The sequence below is a fragment of the Schistocerca americana genome, chromosome 3 (assembly GCF_021461395.2).
Source record: "Schistocerca americana isolate TAMUIC-IGC-003095 chromosome 3, iqSchAmer2.1, whole genome shotgun sequence".
NCBI classification, from domain to species: Eukaryota; Metazoa; Arthropoda; class Insecta; order Orthoptera; family Acrididae; genus Schistocerca; species Schistocerca americana.
The window spans coordinates 619902288-619919909 of NC_060121.1; the positions used below are offsets into that span (position 1 = coordinate 619902288).

General features: G+C 43.8%; 1 protein-coding gene across 1 annotated transcript in view; it reads right to left on the bottom strand.

The window, feature by feature from the left end:
• LOC124606259 (alpha-2B adrenergic receptor-like) overlaps positions 1-17249 on the bottom strand; it is a 101102-nt gene extending 83853 nt beyond the window's left edge. Inside the window, exons 1-2 of the mRNA XM_047138236.1 lie at positions 17011-17249; positions 7126-7131 (exon numbers count right to left, since the gene is read on the bottom strand). Coding sequence (XP_046994192.1) covers positions 7126-7131; positions 17011-17186 — 182 coding nt within the window. The 5' untranslated portion in view covers positions 17187-17249. The remainder of the gene's footprint in view (positions 1-7125; positions 7132-17010) is intronic.
• Positions 17250-17622: the final 373 nt, after the last annotated feature.

Sequence of the window (17622 nt, forward strand, 5' to 3'; positions counted from 1 at the left end):
CCTGCAATAGTAATTTTGTTGTCAATGCACATCCTCTTGGAGGTAGTTATCCCACACGTTTAAAAGTCTGCAAATGACTTTTCTGTTGCTAGATGCACTATGACAATGCCACCACATTTAGATACGATATGAACATCCTATTTAAATGGATCTTAATTGGAAAGAGGGTACATAAATATATTTTTCGTGTAAGCTTTGTTGCAGAAAGGACCAGTGTATCCATTGTAATCTGTGAGTACTCCAATTTGCTGCCAATTTCCATGGGTATTTCCAGTAAATGCTAATAACTTGTGTTCCCCAGTCATACAACGATTTTCTTTATACAATGTTTAAAGTAATTTGCATGCTGTCCTTGCTTATTTGCAATGCATTGTTCTTTTTCCAGTAGCAGTTTATATTCTTCCTTCTAGAAATAGTTCTCCTGCTTATGTTTTTTTTTCATTTACTTTGACGTCTCCTGTCACCAATTCTCTTTTGTGTCAATGTAACTCGTTAAATGTAATTCTGCATTAAGAGTGGTGTAAATCTGACACACTGCTTCCTTTTCTCTTATGACCTGTGGAATAACAAAACGTGAGTACCAGTCTTAATCTGGCAGTACCTATATTTGACAGTACAGTTGCGAACAACATCTTGGTTTGAGGAAACAAGTGTTTCTGATTTTAATACAAAAAAAGGAAGATCAGGATTTAACAATCGTCGATATCGATGTGATCAGAGTTTAACTTAGCAAAGTGCTTCTGTAATATACTTATATCAGAGAAGATTGTTTTAACAAGTTCCGCATAGCTGATACGTAAATAATTAAAAGTACAGGTCGACAGAGTACAGTTTATAATCTTTTCTCACTCATGAATGTCTGGATCGTTTGTTTGTACTCCAGTCACATTTTGCGAACAATTTTGTTGAACACTTTTAAACACGACGCAGCATCTGTAATTTAAGCTATCAAATAGTCTATACCACGTAGAAACAGTTAACACAAAGTACAACAGTGCATTATATAAATACCGTGTGTTGTGGTTTAATACACTTAGACATTCCCCTACAATGTCAAATCCACCATCCACATTAATGAATCATATCTTCCAGAAGATGACTGGCAGGTGCCCAGTTGAAATACCGTGCGAAGTATTGAACGACGACCGGCTGCAAGCCCGAAATTTGATTGAACAGTCAATTCGCCGGGAAAATTTTAAAATTCACAACACGCATCTTGGGTTGTATCAATTCAAACGACTGTCATTCGGGTGTGCATCCGCCCCTGCATTGTTTCAGCAATATCTACAAACTGTTTGTGCGTCGGTCCCTACTGCAGCAAATTATCTGGACGATACTGTGATCTCCGGAAAGACGGAAGAAGAACATTTGGCCAATCTCAGAACACTATTTCAGGTCTTGCGACAAAATGGTGTTCGCTTGCGGAAGGACAAATGTGTGTTTTTTGCTCGTGATTTGCCATACCTGGGACATGTACTCGATGCCCAAGGCATACATCCCAGTCCCCATACAAGACTTGCCTTCGCCGCAGAATTTGAAGCAGCTACAGAGTGTGCTGGGAAAAATTAATTACTATAACAGATATGTGCCACATGCCTCTTCCATTTCAGCTCCGCTTCATCGCTTACGCTGTAAAGGTGTTCCGTTCGTCTGGACGACGGAATGCGAACGCGCCTTTCGCCAGTTGAAATCGGCGTTGCTTTCCAATACTTGCCTTACGCCATTCGATCCCTAAAAGCCCCTTTTGTTGATGGTGGATGCATCGGATTTCAGGATCGGTGCTGTGCTTGTGCACAAAAATGGATCGCACGATCGCCCTATTGCCTTTGCGTCCAAATTGCTCTTGTCGGCGCAAAGACATTATTCACAGATCGAGAAAGAGAAGCATTGGCTCTCGTATTTGGTGCTACAAAGTTTCATGATTTCTTGTATGGTCATCACTTTACCATAATCACAGACCACAAACCTTTGACATCGCTTTTTCATCCGACCAAGCCTGTACCTCCACGTACAGCGCAGAAATTCATTCGCTGGTCTATTTTCCTCTTGCAGCACCGCTACGACATCTTGTATCGGTCCACTGCTAAGCACGGAAACGCTGATGCGTTGTCCCGCTTGCCTGTTGCTGAGGATAGGGCATTCGATTCCTCCGAACTTGCTTGCATGTTCATTGATGCGGAAACCGATGACGTGGTCGAATCGTTTCCGATTGATTTGCGTCGTGTAGCTACAGCCACAGCTGCCTACCCTGTCCTTGCTACTGTTCTGCGTTTTGTTGCTACGCAATGGCCCTTGTCAAAGTCACGGATCGGGGATCCGTTGGTTCGCCGATTTTTTGCTCACCAGGAGAGACTTTTTGTACGACATGGTGTTTTGCTGTTGAGTTCTGATAATGATCAGTCCAGAGTCGTGGTACCACGTTCGTTACAGTCCTCTGTCTTACAGCTTCTCCACCAAGGACATTGGGGTATAGTGAGAACGAAACAACTTGCTCGTCAGCACTGTACTTGGTTCGGAATCGATGCCGCGATTACGAATATGTGCTTTCTTGCATTGTGTGTGCCCAACAACAATCAGCACCACCGCGGAAATTCTTTGCATGGCCAAAAGCCACTTCCCCTTGGCAACGCTTACACATCGATTTTGCTGGTCCATTCTGGAATGCTCGATGGTTGGTTGTGGTAGATTCATTCAGTAATTTTCCTTTTGTTGTCCGGATGTCTTCCACGACGTCATCTGCCACCATCCAAGCGTTATCTGCAATCTTTTTCATTGAAGGCCTTCCACAGACTATTGTTTCCGACAATCGTGTTCAACATCTGACGTCCGCGCCGTTTTCGCCACAGTCAAACGGTGCCCCTGATCGATTGGTCAGGACTTTCAAGTCACAGATGTTGAAGTTAAAAGAGTCGCATTCTCGGGAGGGCGCGTTATTGCTCTTTTCGTCCTCGTATCGCTCTCAGCCCCGAGATGGTCGCTCGCCGGCTGAGTTGCTCCACGGTCGACCTCCATCGAACCTTGATGTCTTTGCTACATCCGCCGCATCAGGTTCCTGTGCAGCGGCAGACACCTGCTTTTGCCCCAGGCGACGTTGTCTACTACCGCCACTACCGAGGTTCAAGGCGTTGGCTCGAAGGGCGCATTCTTCGCTGCGTCGGAGGCGCTATGTATCTGGTTTTGGGGGCCTCTGGTGAGGTGCGCCTCTGTCGTCGCACGGGATCTGCCGCTCTCCGCCTGCTTTCAGCGACGGTGCCGTCCGGTCAGCGCCCTCAGCCCCAGGTGTTACCGACGCTGCCTTCCATTTTGCCCCATGGCGACGCGCCGCCGCCACCGCCGCCGCCGCTTGTTCTCCCGCCGGCGACGCCCACCGTGGACGCGTCGCTGCAACCGCCGGGCGCCTCCCTGGGTCAGGCGCCGCCGATCGCTTCCCGTGACCAGTTGTCCTCCGACATGGAACTCTTGCCCGCTCCGGACTATCTGTTGTCTTCGCCCGTCGGGTGCCCCGGCCCGATGGAGGTCAACCCTTCGGCCCCTCCTGTCTCTCTGCGGGCGCATACACCGCATGTTGGCGTGCACCCTGGAGCAGGTTTTCAGGCGTTTCCTAGCTTCCCGCGGTCCGAATGGCAGGGTGCGGGCGGCACAGCCTCGCCTGTTGTTAGGCTCCCCACCTCGTCGCATACGTCACCATGGAGTCCTCCCCACGGCGGGCGGAAGCCTTATGCCACAACCGTACGCCGATTTGCGGGGGAGGAATGTGATGTCACCGCCAGACACCACACTTGCTGGGTGGTAGCCTTTAAATCGGCCGCGGTCCGTAAGTATACGTCGGACCCGCGTGTCGCCAATATCAGTGACTGCAGACCGAGCGCCGCCACACGGCAGGTCTAGAGAGACTTCCTAGCACTCGCCCCAGTTGTACAGCCAACTTTGCTAGCGATGGTTCACTGCCTACTTACGTTCTCATTTGGCGAGATGATAGTTTAGCATAGCCTTCAGCTACGTCATTTGCTACGACCTAGCAAGGCACCATTATCAGATACCATTGATATTGTAAATCATGTATCGTCAAGACCGACGTTCATCATTAATGGGTTAAAGTTAAGTATTCCACCAGCTACGTCCGTTTTTCTAAATTCTAATTTCCTTGTCTTGTTCCAGACCTCACGCCAGCCTGCGTGAGCTAAAGCGCGTGCATTTCGGCCTCATCTAGTAACACGGTGTTGGCTCTCCTGCCAACCACAACAGTAACTGTCCGTGTTATAAGATTTGCACCGCATAACAATGAACCCACATTGATGTCTTGGCCACCTCATTCGCTTGACATGAACTCGAGTGAAATCATACGGAATGAGGTTTATTATTCAAGTAAATAAATTTCTTCTTCATAAATCAAATTTATTTGGCAAGAAATATAAAAACAGGTATCAGATTTATAATATTCTTATCACTATTATCAGAACCCAGCTCCCCCACGTCACCGACCCGTAACTTATGGCACTGCGCGACCTGTGCATAGACGTCTGGTACCCGTACGTCCAGAAATCCACCAAAGACTTCGTTCCGTGACTCGCTGAATAGCTGCTGTATTGCTTCCGAAAGGAAGACCAAACCTCTTTTGAGCGGATTGTTATACTGCCTTGGCTTATCTGTGTAACTGCAGTTGAATAGCCACCACTGACTTCAAGCACAGTAACACTAGGATCTGGTCAAAGAAAAGTCGATTTAAATAAATTACTATCAGCAATATCACTAACGATGTACCTCTTACACTGAGGTGGCAAATGTCCTGGGATACCTCCTAATATAGTGTCAGACCTCATGTTGCCCTGCGTAGCGCAGCTACTCAACTTGTCGTGGTCTCAACAATTTGCTGGAAGTTCCCTGCAGAAATATTGAGCCATGCTGCCTCTATAGCTGTCCATAATTACGAAAGTGTTGCTGGTGCAGGATTTTGTGCATGAACTGATCTGTCGATTATGTCTAATAAATGTCAGGCGGAATTCATGTCGAGTGATATGCGTAGCCAAATCATTCGCTCAAACTGTCCAGAATGTTCTTCAAATCAATGGTGAACAATTGTGGCCCAGTGACATGGCGCATCGTCACTAACAAAAACGAAGTCCATCATTGTTTGCAAACCTGAAGCCCACGAATGGCTGAAAATGGGCTCCAAGTAACCGAAGATAACCATTTACAGACGATGATCGGTTCACATGGATCAGAGTGAGCCGGTTAGCTGATCGCCATAGTTTATCTTTCCTATTTACGACTAGTGAACTTTCGTCACAGAGGTTAGTGAGCACAGAGGAGAGTCTTTGGAGGCGTATGCAGTAGAGAGTTACGCCTTGGTTGTCAATGCGAACGGTGATGCTGTGGGTTTTGGATTGGCTTGCCACGTGATAGCATGTAGGTTGCACTGTGTGTGTGCTTTTAGAGGAAAGAAGCGGCCTGTATGAGGAAGTAAACACGCTCCGTTGGAGAGGAACGCCGCTGTTTGTGGAGGTTTCAGTACGGGCTGTTGGCACGGTGCAACGTGCTAGTTCCAACCCATAAGAAATTACGAAATGATGGCCTCGGTGTTTGTGTGAGAGGCACAGGCGGAATTCGTTAGAGGCTATCCATTCCCCTTTTGCTAGATCAGTGTTGACAGCAGCAGGCTCCTGCTACGGTGAGAACAGTTATTATTTGCTTCCGCAGACTACTACGAAGGTGTGGGCCGCCTTCTCAAGATTCTTCCGCTATCGCCAGCCGTTCTGGTTAGTCGTTACGCAATTTGAATTGCCTGACCGTACTTACTGATCTGTGTCGGCTCAATCTTCCCCTCCCTATATTGAGATATTTTTACTCTGTTTCTTTAACACTTTCACAGAGAGAGTGATTGCTGTGTACGTTTCGTCTGGCGCCTTGGCATCTCACGTATGTTTGTTTAATTGGCCGCTGCGGCCACCAACTTGTATTTCAGTAACAAAATATTTCCTTGCGGCACCTACTTATTAATGTGGGGCCAGCATAATTCAGTTTAGGTTCTCATTTCTGTTATTGTATTTGTTAGTACCGGATGGTAACAGAACGTTGTAGTCTGTTGTAGACTTGTGGACACTCCCACCGCCATTTGTATACGAGCTTATCGGTAACCTATGAATGTTGTCACCTCAGTTTTTAACACTTGAAGGCCTGATTATCGGAAATTCTCTCAAAATCAAATCTAATTTTCAAACTATATCAGTCCGGACATTATTACAACCTCAACTTACGTGGTTCTACTGCGTTGCACAAAGATGTTTCGCAGATAAATTCCATAAAATTGGAAACAATAAAAGTTTGAATACTGGCGGCTGGAAACTGGAAAGAAACATAGTCAAACGTATTACAAGCTGTAGAAAGTGAAAGTAATGAAGTGACTGTCGAAGGTGTAGTGGATAAAATATTAGAGTACAAACTCTAAGATCCGGAGTCAAACCTTCTGTCGGTCCTGCAGTTTTTTCTGTTGACATCTATGTTATCTCTATTAATATGAAAAACACCCAGTTGTGCCCTTTCTTGCAGTTCACGTTAAACGGTAAACTCCCCAGTAAGTTACTGCTTCAGTCAGTGTATAGGTCGAAGATAGACAAGAGCTTACCACATACACTAGGACCACATCTGGTAACATGGTTATCTTCAAACCAATCTTGTGGTCGACAATGGTTTTACTAATTAATGAAGACGGCACTGACCTAAAAATGAATATTTGTATACGGGCTTAGTGAATAAGTTCGTAGCGCTTTCTCATACGTTTAATAAACACAAGAGATACACATAACTGAGACTTTAGTCATCGATAATACAGTCTTTTTCACTATTTATAACAGTTTACCAACGCTAGGGTAACTTTTCGATTCAGTGACTGTAGAAATCACGTTGTTTTGAGGCGAATAACTTGTCGAGCCACGTTCGGAGCGCATTTTCACCCGGAATGGAAATTGCTTGAAGGCTGTTCGACAGAAAGCGGAAAAGGTGAAAATGTGAGGGCGCAAGATCACGTAAATAACGTGGGTGCGGAATGATTTCCTAAACCAACTCCTATAAAGTGTTTTTTGTCAGCGTAGCAGAATGCGGGTGGGTGTTACCGTGGACTGGCATCACTTCACGCTGTCTTCCAGGTCGTTGTTCTTGGTCTGCGCTCAGAAGACGTCTCAGTTGTTAACAATAAATGTCAGCAGTGACGGTTACACAAATGGTTCAAATGGCTCTGAGCACTATGGGACTTAACTTCTGAGGTCGTCAGTCCCCTAGAACTTAGAACTACTTAAACCTAACTAACCTAAGGACATCACACACATCCATGCCCGAGGCAGGATTAGAACCTGCGACTGTAGCGGTCGCGCGATTCCAGACTGAAGCGCCTAGAACCGCTCGGCCACAGGGGGCGGCGCGGTTAGACATAGGGGAAGAAATTCGTACCACACTACATGGTCGCTGTTCCTCCAGATAACATTATCTTTTGTGGATGCGCGCAGCACTTTGTACGGGGAGTTTCTGCTTTTGTTTGGGCTCAACCAGTCGTTTATTTTCCTAATGTTAGCATAAAGACATCTCGTTAGCAGTAACGATACAAGGCAGGAATGGTCAGTGTTGTTCAAGAGCCAATTGATGACGACCAAGCAGATGCACTTGTGGGCACCCGCTGATTTCTGTGTTTTTGGTTTAGAACATGCAGTATCCGTAAACCCGATTTTTGAAAGTTCCATATTGCATGCAAATGTCGCGCGATGCTGGACTGTTCACGATGCATCACGTCTGTAGTTCTCGCATACACTGACGTCGATCATTGTAGATTAATGTGACACAACAATCTTCATCAAACGCCGATGGTCTTCCTGGACGTGGAGAGTCACTAGTGTCAAAACGATGCTCCTTGAAACTAGAAAACCATTTCCTTACAGAGCTCTGTCCAATGGCGTTATCTCCGTACAAGGCTCAAATGTTTCTGGCTGGTTACACAACCGTTACCTCTCAATTGAACTCAAACAGGAGAACATGCCACAAAAATTCCGATTTCTCCACTCTGTACTCCATTTTATAGCGTCCGTCCACAGCTCCGCTGAATATAACCAAATGACAAAATGACACAATATGTAATCTCAAGCAGCAACAGTGAGCTACAAGTAGAAAACGACAAGCCATGAATAAACCTATAGCAATTGGAATATCAACATGCAAAACAAAAACGCTAGGAACTTACCCACCATCCTAATAAAATAATTACCCACTTATAAGTATTACTGTATAGTTTTCGAGACAATACTCTTGCCCGCTAAGAAAAAAGTACATATTCTGGACAAAGATGCTGAAGAGAATATAGTCCCGTTTTTAATCAGAAGCCGAATAATTAATTTTGAAAAGAACTGTAAGTGGATCTATCGCGTATATAATTAAGGAAGCATTTGTGATATTTCGCGAATGTTTTGTCAGACGATTTGAAAACCAAATCAGGATCTGCCTTACGCATTAGAGGGAGTGGTGGTAGTCGATGCTGGGTGAGCAGAGTGACACGCTTCGGCAAAGTGTCATTCCACTTTTACAGCTTTTGAATACAAATGAAAGGCAGACAAACCAAAACAGAATCATATGAGCTTTAGAATGGAGTTTGACTCCTATTTTTAACTTCAGTATTCTTGACAGTCATCTGATATCGCCTGGTAAAATAACATAAAAATAACAGACGCTATATGTATTGTTTTAGCATACGGCAATTGAGCAACTAATAATAGCAAATCTGTATGAAATACACTAATATAAAAGGTACAAAAATCCTCTATAGCTCTACGTAATTCAGACGAGAGCGCGAGCTAAAATAAAAGCTACTGGTGATGGTAAAACTTTGCTGAAAAAGAGTTGTGCGCACGTATTTACTACGTAACGAACTGCTTTGTAAGTCCTTGGACTAAAGACAAAACCTTAATTGAAATTTTCTTCCGCCGTTAATGACTTCTTCATATGCAGCATTATTTCTTTTACATTTCGCCGTTCAGTTTCCCTCTGTGATAGAAAAACTAATTCTGTAAATGTGTACTCCTACAATAAATCAAGAAATGAAGAGGAAGAAGAAACAAAACTTAGACATCTCGAAGAGGTCCAGAATAAATGGAATTCGCCAAACTCTGACATTTTCTTAACACACTGACAAAAATACAGGAACAAAGAAATACAGTTGGCGGTGTGATGCGTCACCATTGTACCGATTCGTTTGTAAATACATCTTACCGTTCCTTCAGTTTCAACACTCTTCGCTGCTACCCCAAACGAAAACGTTTCTTGTCACGGATAAGCTGTTCGTAAGCAAACGTCACTTTATATTGCTACAAAAAGTATTGAGTACTTTGTACACTTCACTACATTCGACTCGATTGTGATATACGTTTTTCTTCAACGTTCGACAGCAGCGTCACTACTGAAACCCACGATGTATTAAAACATCAGATGTGAATAAAATAAGTTTTCATTGTTGAGCTTTGTTTAGAGAATCATAAATTAGTATCCCACAAAAAACTCAATTCCTGACATAGGTAAAGTTACTTGCATCATTAATGTACATACTTGTTTTGCTATTGTCATCAGCATTACATCGAAATCGATATCTCAGATTTATAAAGAACCTGGAGTTGCCCATTCTGTGATTAGCCTCGTCTCGTATTTCTATGAGCAATGTAATGAGAGACACGTAACACGCAGTAACACCTCTTTCACACTTCACCATAATGCGATGACCCGTCCAGGCATCCGTAGAACACAAATGAATCCCAAAGGCTTTGGGGAATTACCGTGATATATGACAATTTGTGCGCAACTCACGAAGACTGGTCTCATTTTGTTTCATGGTACTTCCATATCGGTCGATCGTTTCAAAAATGTGACCAATATAATTGAAGTATGGCAATTTGTATTGACAGTAAATCTTAGTATAGTATAGTATCGTTCTCATGGGCTGCTCCTCAAATTATTCCTACACAATTCGGAAGCGATGAGGTGTTGTAGGTGCAGATCGCTGAAAATTAAGGGGTCTAATGAGAAATGAGGTCCTACAGAGAATTGGTAAGGAAAGAAAAATATGCACAACACTAACCGTAGCAAGGAGTAAGGTGACAGGCCATATGTTAATACATCAGGGAATAACTTGCTTTAAATTAGAGGGAGCTGTCGAGGGTAAAAACTTTAGGTGAAGACTGGCATTTGAAGTATGTATACCACAGATAAATGATGGTTTGAGATTGGAGCATATCGTACAACACATAAATGATGGCCTTGGGTGTAGGTCCTTCTCTGAGACTGACACAAAAGAAGTTAACGTGGAGGGCCGCGTCGGACCATTTGGAGGAGTGATGAAAAACAAAACAAGCTGCATTGTAATCGTGTACACCCTCCTATAGTCCACAGTGTTCGATGGTGACAATTACGAACATCAACACTTCGTGGTCATCATTGTCTGGCAGTCTGTCCTTACCTTTAAGTTTTCCAGATGTATGTCAGTCAGTGTAAATCACTGAAGGAGAGCGGAAATTCCTGTTAAAAAACAGGAACGCGACACGCGGTCAAAAAAAGTACGAAATCTGTGTTAGTGGAACATTAGGCGAAATACGGCCAAGACACTGATTTCAACAGCATAGGTGTAATATAGCAAAGGAAAGCAACACTTATGGAAAGGAAGTCCAAAAAAAAAAAAAAAAAAAAAAAAAAAGATTTACAAGAAAGACTTCAGTTTCAGTAGACAAGTTGGCTACAGGCTTCCAGTTTTGTGGCTGCCCGTCAAACAGAAAGTTTGAATGGAACACAGACTACGACCAGGAAGCCATCTGTGCATCATGACCATAATAAACGTTTCCCCTCTCTCTTCCTCTGATTTTTCGCTTTCTATCCATTGGAAATGGCCACCGATATAACTCAGAAGAATTTTATCCAGTAACCCCACTTCTTCAGAATAAGCGCGAGGAAACTCCCTTTCGTAAGCGTACATGACACTGGTCTTTGGCACTTCTCAGCCAACCGGAAACATCAGAAGACCATTAAGGACATCTTAGCACAGTGGTCGAAACATCCACTGTGTAAGAAGAAACTCATCGGCAACATGAAGCGGTCTGACAGTCTAAAAAATTTTACCTTTAATGTAAAACAAGTTTACCTCAATTAACGGCGTTGACATCACTAAAGTCAAACATCTTTAGTTCAGATTAAAGACCATCCCTTGAAGGTCTAACTTCTTTCTATTTACGTGAAACGATCAAATATTCCACTCGCCGACACGATAGGAGCATTATGTAATTCAGAGGTTATAGAATGTACATGGAAAACACCACTGTTTACAGTGTATGACCCGTTCTTAAAACAGATCTGCAGTCAACACATTGCCAAATATATAAATTAGCTATTTGCTAATTGAATTTTCTCTCATTTTAAGCTGACAATGGAAATCCTATTGCCAAATAATCTGTGGGACTAACTTTACAACTGACACTTTGCACCTGGACTCCTATTAAATGTGTTTATTTATTTACAACTGCGATTTTGGGCTATATGCCATTCTAAAGAGATAGTATATTCATTCCTCTTGAGGTCATTATTCTCGTGGCAGCCTGGCTGGAGTGTGAATGAAACACGTAATAATGATTAACAATCGGTCGATGTCCTCTTAACAGGAATGATAACTCGTCAGCCGACTTCATAATGACTGTTACTTGAAAATAGCACAACAGCTCAAATTCGCTACTGTAAATAAGTACACACATCTAATAAGAGTCCGAGAGGAAAATATTATTTATAATAATGTGGAGGATTATGGATGCCAATAAACAGAAAACACTCGTAGTTGGAAGAACTAACTGAAATAAAATTATGTAATTTATGGGAGACGGGGACACATTTGTTCAGGGACCACGTATAAGCAGAGCACTTTTGTCAAGAACCATTCTTGTTAGAGCGACAGTGGAAGATCAGTACAGTCATCTACTGAGGGCCCCCACAAACTTTACGGCACCATCTGAGCGTACGTCTTCACGCGAAGAGCTTAGTTGTGTTTTTGTGCAATGTGAGCAAATTTTGTTACCCAAATATTGAAGGTGCTATGGAGGGTATCTTTGGCTGGTCCCGACGGAGGTTCGAGTCCTCCCTCGAGCATGAATGTGTGTGTGTTTGTCCTTAGGTTAATTTACGTTACGTAGTGTGTAAGCTTAGGGACTGGTGACCTTAGCAGTTAAGTCTCATAAGATTTCACACACATTTTTGAGGGTACCTTTTAGAATTTAGAGTAAATAAACAGAAGATAATTCTGCTTTACATGGTAGATTAGTATAATTCGAAAGCCTGAAAGTTGCTACTGTAGTTTCGAAACTAATGCAAACATGGCGATGGAGACGTTTACGCATGTGTGTTTCGACAGGCTTACGCACTATTTTGTATTTCTATCCTAACGGATACCCCACTGGAGGAAACTTTAAGGCAACACCAATTGGAAACGCAGTGTAAAGCAATGATGGTACACGAGAACAAAAGGTAGCTAAAAATGCTGTATGAATCTAATGAATCTCAAACAAAAAGCATTAATACTATGAGAGCGAGGACTGATAAGGGCAAGAAATTGCGAATAGCAAGCACATGTGTTCTTTAGTATTCTGGCCAATGGCGGGTTTTCATATGGTAATTCTCCATGCGCTCCTGTTTTCTGCCATCTACATTACTACTCTCCAATTTACAATTAAATGCCTGGCAGAGGGTTCATCGAACCACCTTGGAGCTGTTACTCTACCATTTCGCTCTCTAGCAGCGAGTGCGGAAAGAATGTAAATCTTTCTGTAGAAGCTCTGATTTAGTTTATTTTATTACGATGATGATTTCTTCCATCTAGGTTGGCGGCAATAAAATATCTTCACATTCATAGGAGAATGTTGGTGATTGAAATTTCGTGAAAAGATCTCGCCGTAAAGCAAAACGCCTTTGTTTTAACGACTGCCAATCTCAACTCGATTATTATACTCGCGACACTTTCTCCCTTATTTCGCGGCAATATACGTAAAACGCGCTGCCCTTCTTTTTGGATATTTTCGATGTCCACCATCAATCCTATCTGGTGAGAATCTCTCAACGTACAACAGTACTCTAGCAGAGGACAAAAAACGCAGTGTGTACAGACTCTTTAGTGGACCTGTTGCATCTGCAAAGTGTTCTGCCAATAAAACGCAGTCTTTGTTTTGCCTTCCCCACAACTTTATCTATATGGTCGTTCCAGCTTAAGTTATTCGTAATTGTGTTTTCTAAGTATTTACTGGAGCTGACAGTCTTTAAATTTGTGTGATTTATTGTGTAAACGAAATTTAACAGAATCCTTTATGTACTTATGTGTATGACCTCACACTTTCCCTAATTGGGAGACAACTGGCACTTTTCTTAACATTTAAATATCATGTCTACATCATTTTGCAATTGGTTTTGAATTTCCGATGGTTTTACTAGAGGGTAAATGTCAGCATCATCTGCAAACAATCTGAGAGGGTTGCTCATATTGTGTCCTATAACACTTCTTTGACGGATACCAGATTTTCTCTCGTGTTTCAATCATTGACTTCCAACCAGTTACTACCAACTGTGAGCTTTCCGACGGAAAATCACGAATACAATCGTACAGCTGAAGCAATACTCTATAGCCATGCAATTTTATTAGAAGTCTCTTGTGTGAAACAGTGTCAGGAGCCTTCTGGAAATCTAGAAATATGGAATCAGTTTGAGGTGCCCTTTCAACAGCATGCCCTGTCGATAGCACTCATTACATCGTGCGAATAATGAGCTAGATGTGTTTCATAAGAACGATATTTTCTTAATCTTTGCTTACTGTGTGTCAATAGACCGTTATCTTCGACATAAGTCTTCATGCTCGAACACAGCGTATGCTCAAAAATCCTACTGTAAAGCGACGTCAGTGATACGGGTCTGTAATTCAGCGGATTACACCTATGGACGGAGGTAGGCAATGGCAAACCACCTCCACTAGGACCTTGCCTAGTACGGCGGTGCGGGTCTCTCGCATCGTTCCCCTACGCTCTGTCAAGGAGTATGGGACTGCATCATCACCACCATCATCACTCTTATGGAGTACCGTTGCTAGTTGTGCGACTGAATTCGTGATTTATTGTTCGTAGTGATTGACGAGAAGTCATTTAGTGAAAGAGAAGTGATACCTGCATTTTCCTAAAGAAGTCTTATATGCCACCTACTGTTCTTAATGTACGTGCATTGATTAATACACAGAGCAGCTGTCTTTGTTTGAAGATGATACTGTCGTTTACCTTTTAGAATCATCAGAATAGCAACACGACATGAAAAACGAGTTTTACAAGTATCTGTACGGTGCGAGAGTGGAAAATTCCCTAATAAATAGGAAGTGTTAGGTCCTTCATATGAGTACTAAGAAGAATCTAATAATTCGCCGTCACACAATAACTCACGCAAATTTCAAGGCAATCGATTCCCCTCAACATCTAGTGATTTAAAACAACGAAAAATTTTAGAACTATCAGATTGAATATGATGTGGGGAAGAGGAAACAAAAACAGTCTTTTATTAAAAGAACACTTAGAAAACGAAACAAATCTACCAAAGTGACTGCCTACACTACGCCTGTGCGTTCTCTTCTGCAGTAGCGCTGGGCGGTATGTGATCCTTAGCACGTAGGACCAGCGGAGGACATCGAAAGAGTTCAAAGGATAGATCGTTTGTATTATCGCAACATGGGGGAGAGTGCTTCACAGGTGTGGTAAGCTAGTTAGGGTGGCAGTTGTTAGACAGTTTTCCGTTGTGGAGATATCTTTTCGTGAAGTTACAAGGCCCGACAATGTCCTCCAAATGTGAACATCTTTTGTTGACTTCAACCTACATAGGGAGAAATGATCATCACAATAAAATATGCGAAATACGAGGGTTGTCCAGCAAGTAAGTTCCGATCGGTCACGAAATGGAAACCACTGGAAAAATCCAGTAAAGCTTTGCACAGACGTGTTGGGCAGTGTCTCTAATACGTCCGTCGATCGTGTCGCGTCGCTCTTTTCAGTTTTGAGCGAACAGTGAGCACGTAAAGATCCGTAGGGAATAGCATCTACCGCCAAGTATGAGGGCCTGATTAGAGAGTTCGCCTGTATCATGCAGCCCACATAACACAACCGCCGAGCAGTTCCTTCTTCATGCCAATTCTCGGCCACACACTGCAGAGGCAACGATGATGCTCCTGCAGCGTTTCCGGTGAGAAGTGTTTATCACCAGCAATACAGTCCGTAATTGGCTCCCCTTGAGTCTCATTTCTGCTCACAGGAACCGCTGGCTATGAAGACAAAATTTTTCCACAGACAACGAGCTGCAGACCAGAGCAGATAACTGGCCGAAATCACCGGCGGCTGCTTTTTACGACGAGGATATTGGAAAGTTCATACAACACTACGACAACACTCGAATCTGGAGTGGCCTCTATGTAGAGAAGTACGTGGAAGGTGTACCTAACTTTTGCAAATATAACGTTTCTTGTTTTCACTGTGGTTTCCATTTCGCGACCGACCGGAACTTACTTTCAGGACAATCCTCGTAAATGCTCGCAGTGAAACATATTGGCACGTTTCATTCGGGAGTGGAATATTCTAGAAATATTCTGAAAGTGGTAATATGAACCCTGTACCAAATACTTAAGTGTGAGAGCTCACACTCTGCAGAGTAGTCATGTCATTGTATAGGTACGCATGAAGTCCTACAATAGAATACAGATACGCGGCCGAGTCATATTAATGCGATCACCGCCTACGTTTGACCTCAACGTGTAGTCAACACCGCCAGCAGTGGAGGGCATATATGTGTATCGGGGGATTCGGAAAGTAGTTGTCGCTGTCGTAATGTGGAAACGAAGCTCGTATTTATTCAACGTCCAAAATAGCCTTCGGGCCAAGGGTGGGTGCATTTAGAAAACGGTTAGTTTTTAAATTTTACGCGTGCCGTTCTGGTTTAAGTGCACCCTGCATGACAAGATGGCGTTGTCCAAACCCAGCCCCGAGGTAACCGTGGTGCACGACGGGCCATATACGACAAGGGTGAAGAACGGCTGCGGAGCCGTGGACGGGCGAACAAACGTGCAATAGTTGAGCAACTGACGACCCTTAATCAAGGACCTGCTGACCGTGTCTTCTGCACGACGCCTGGATCATGTATCCATTATGGCTACTACCCTTCGGCGACGAAGGCTGGAATTTGTATGTCACTACTGCAACTGGACGTCCACTGAGTGACGACTGGTAGTCTTTTGAGTTGTATGTATGACGTTTCATGCACCATCGCACATGGCCGTTGGCGTTTACAGCGTAAAACGTCTTAAAGCCTACTCCCTGCAACAATCGTCGGATAGGTCCAGGCCTGAGGGCATTCTATGGCTGATACTGGAACCCACAGTGGATCAACATAAGTGCCCAACTATCCTTGGGAACCACATCCAAACTATAGGTAGTTAATTTTTTTCTCGGTACGATGGCATCTACCAGCAGGACCACGCAATGTATCACACATCTCGCAGTGTACGTGCGTGGTTTCGCAGAACACCAGGACGAGTTACCGTAGTCGCTCGGCCATCGAACACATTTAAATCCAATCGAGAAGCTGCTTAGGGTGTTCGCGCCGTGGATCCTCAACTGAGAAACTTGGTGCAGTTGATCAACGCACTATAGTGGCCAAGGCTCCAACTTCTCGCCAGTATCATCCAGAACTTCATTGACTTCCTGCATTCTCGCAATGGTAGGGCTGCAAAAGTAGGTTATTTAGGCTCGTGACAGGTAGTCACATTTATGTGATTGGACACTGTAAATTAAATAGATATTATATATCGAACTACATCTAACGGTCGCTCAGAAGTCCGTTGCAGCATCCCCCGCATCCCATACCTATTCCTGCCAATAGGAAGAGTTAGTAGATACTCTTTCTTCCCAAACGGCTAGTGGGTAGAGAGACAAAGAGTACGCACCGGCGGCGGAGGCAGCCGTGGCCTCGGTGTCTGCGCCGGCGCCGGGCGAGGCGGGCGTCGTGGTGAAGGAGGTGCACTTGTCGTCGGGCGGTGGTCGCCGCGGCGGCTTGCGGATGCCGCGGCGCGCGCGCGCTTTGGCCGCGTAGTAGATGCGGATGTAGACGAACACCATGATGCAGCTCGGGATGTAGAACGAGCCCAGCGCCGAGTACAGCACGTAGCCAATATCGTTGCTCAGCTGCAACAAGCAAAAGCACCAGCCTGTGTCATTCGCCTGTATGCAATAACGTCACTGAAAAGTATAGCATGTGATAAAAGTTTGCAGTTAGGTCCAGAGAAAAACCTTCCTTCATAAATCCCAGTGTAAAATTGTAGATACACTGCAGCACGCGTATTCCAATACACAGATATGTAAACAGGCAGAATTTGACGCTGCGGTCTGCAACGCCTTTGGTTGTTTGCGGATGACGCTGTCGTTTATCGACTAATAAAGTCATCAGAAGATAAAAAAACTGCAAAACGATTTACAAAAAGTATCTGAATGGTACGAAAAATGACAGTTGACCCTAAATAACGAAAAGTGTGATGTCATCCACATGAGTGCTAAA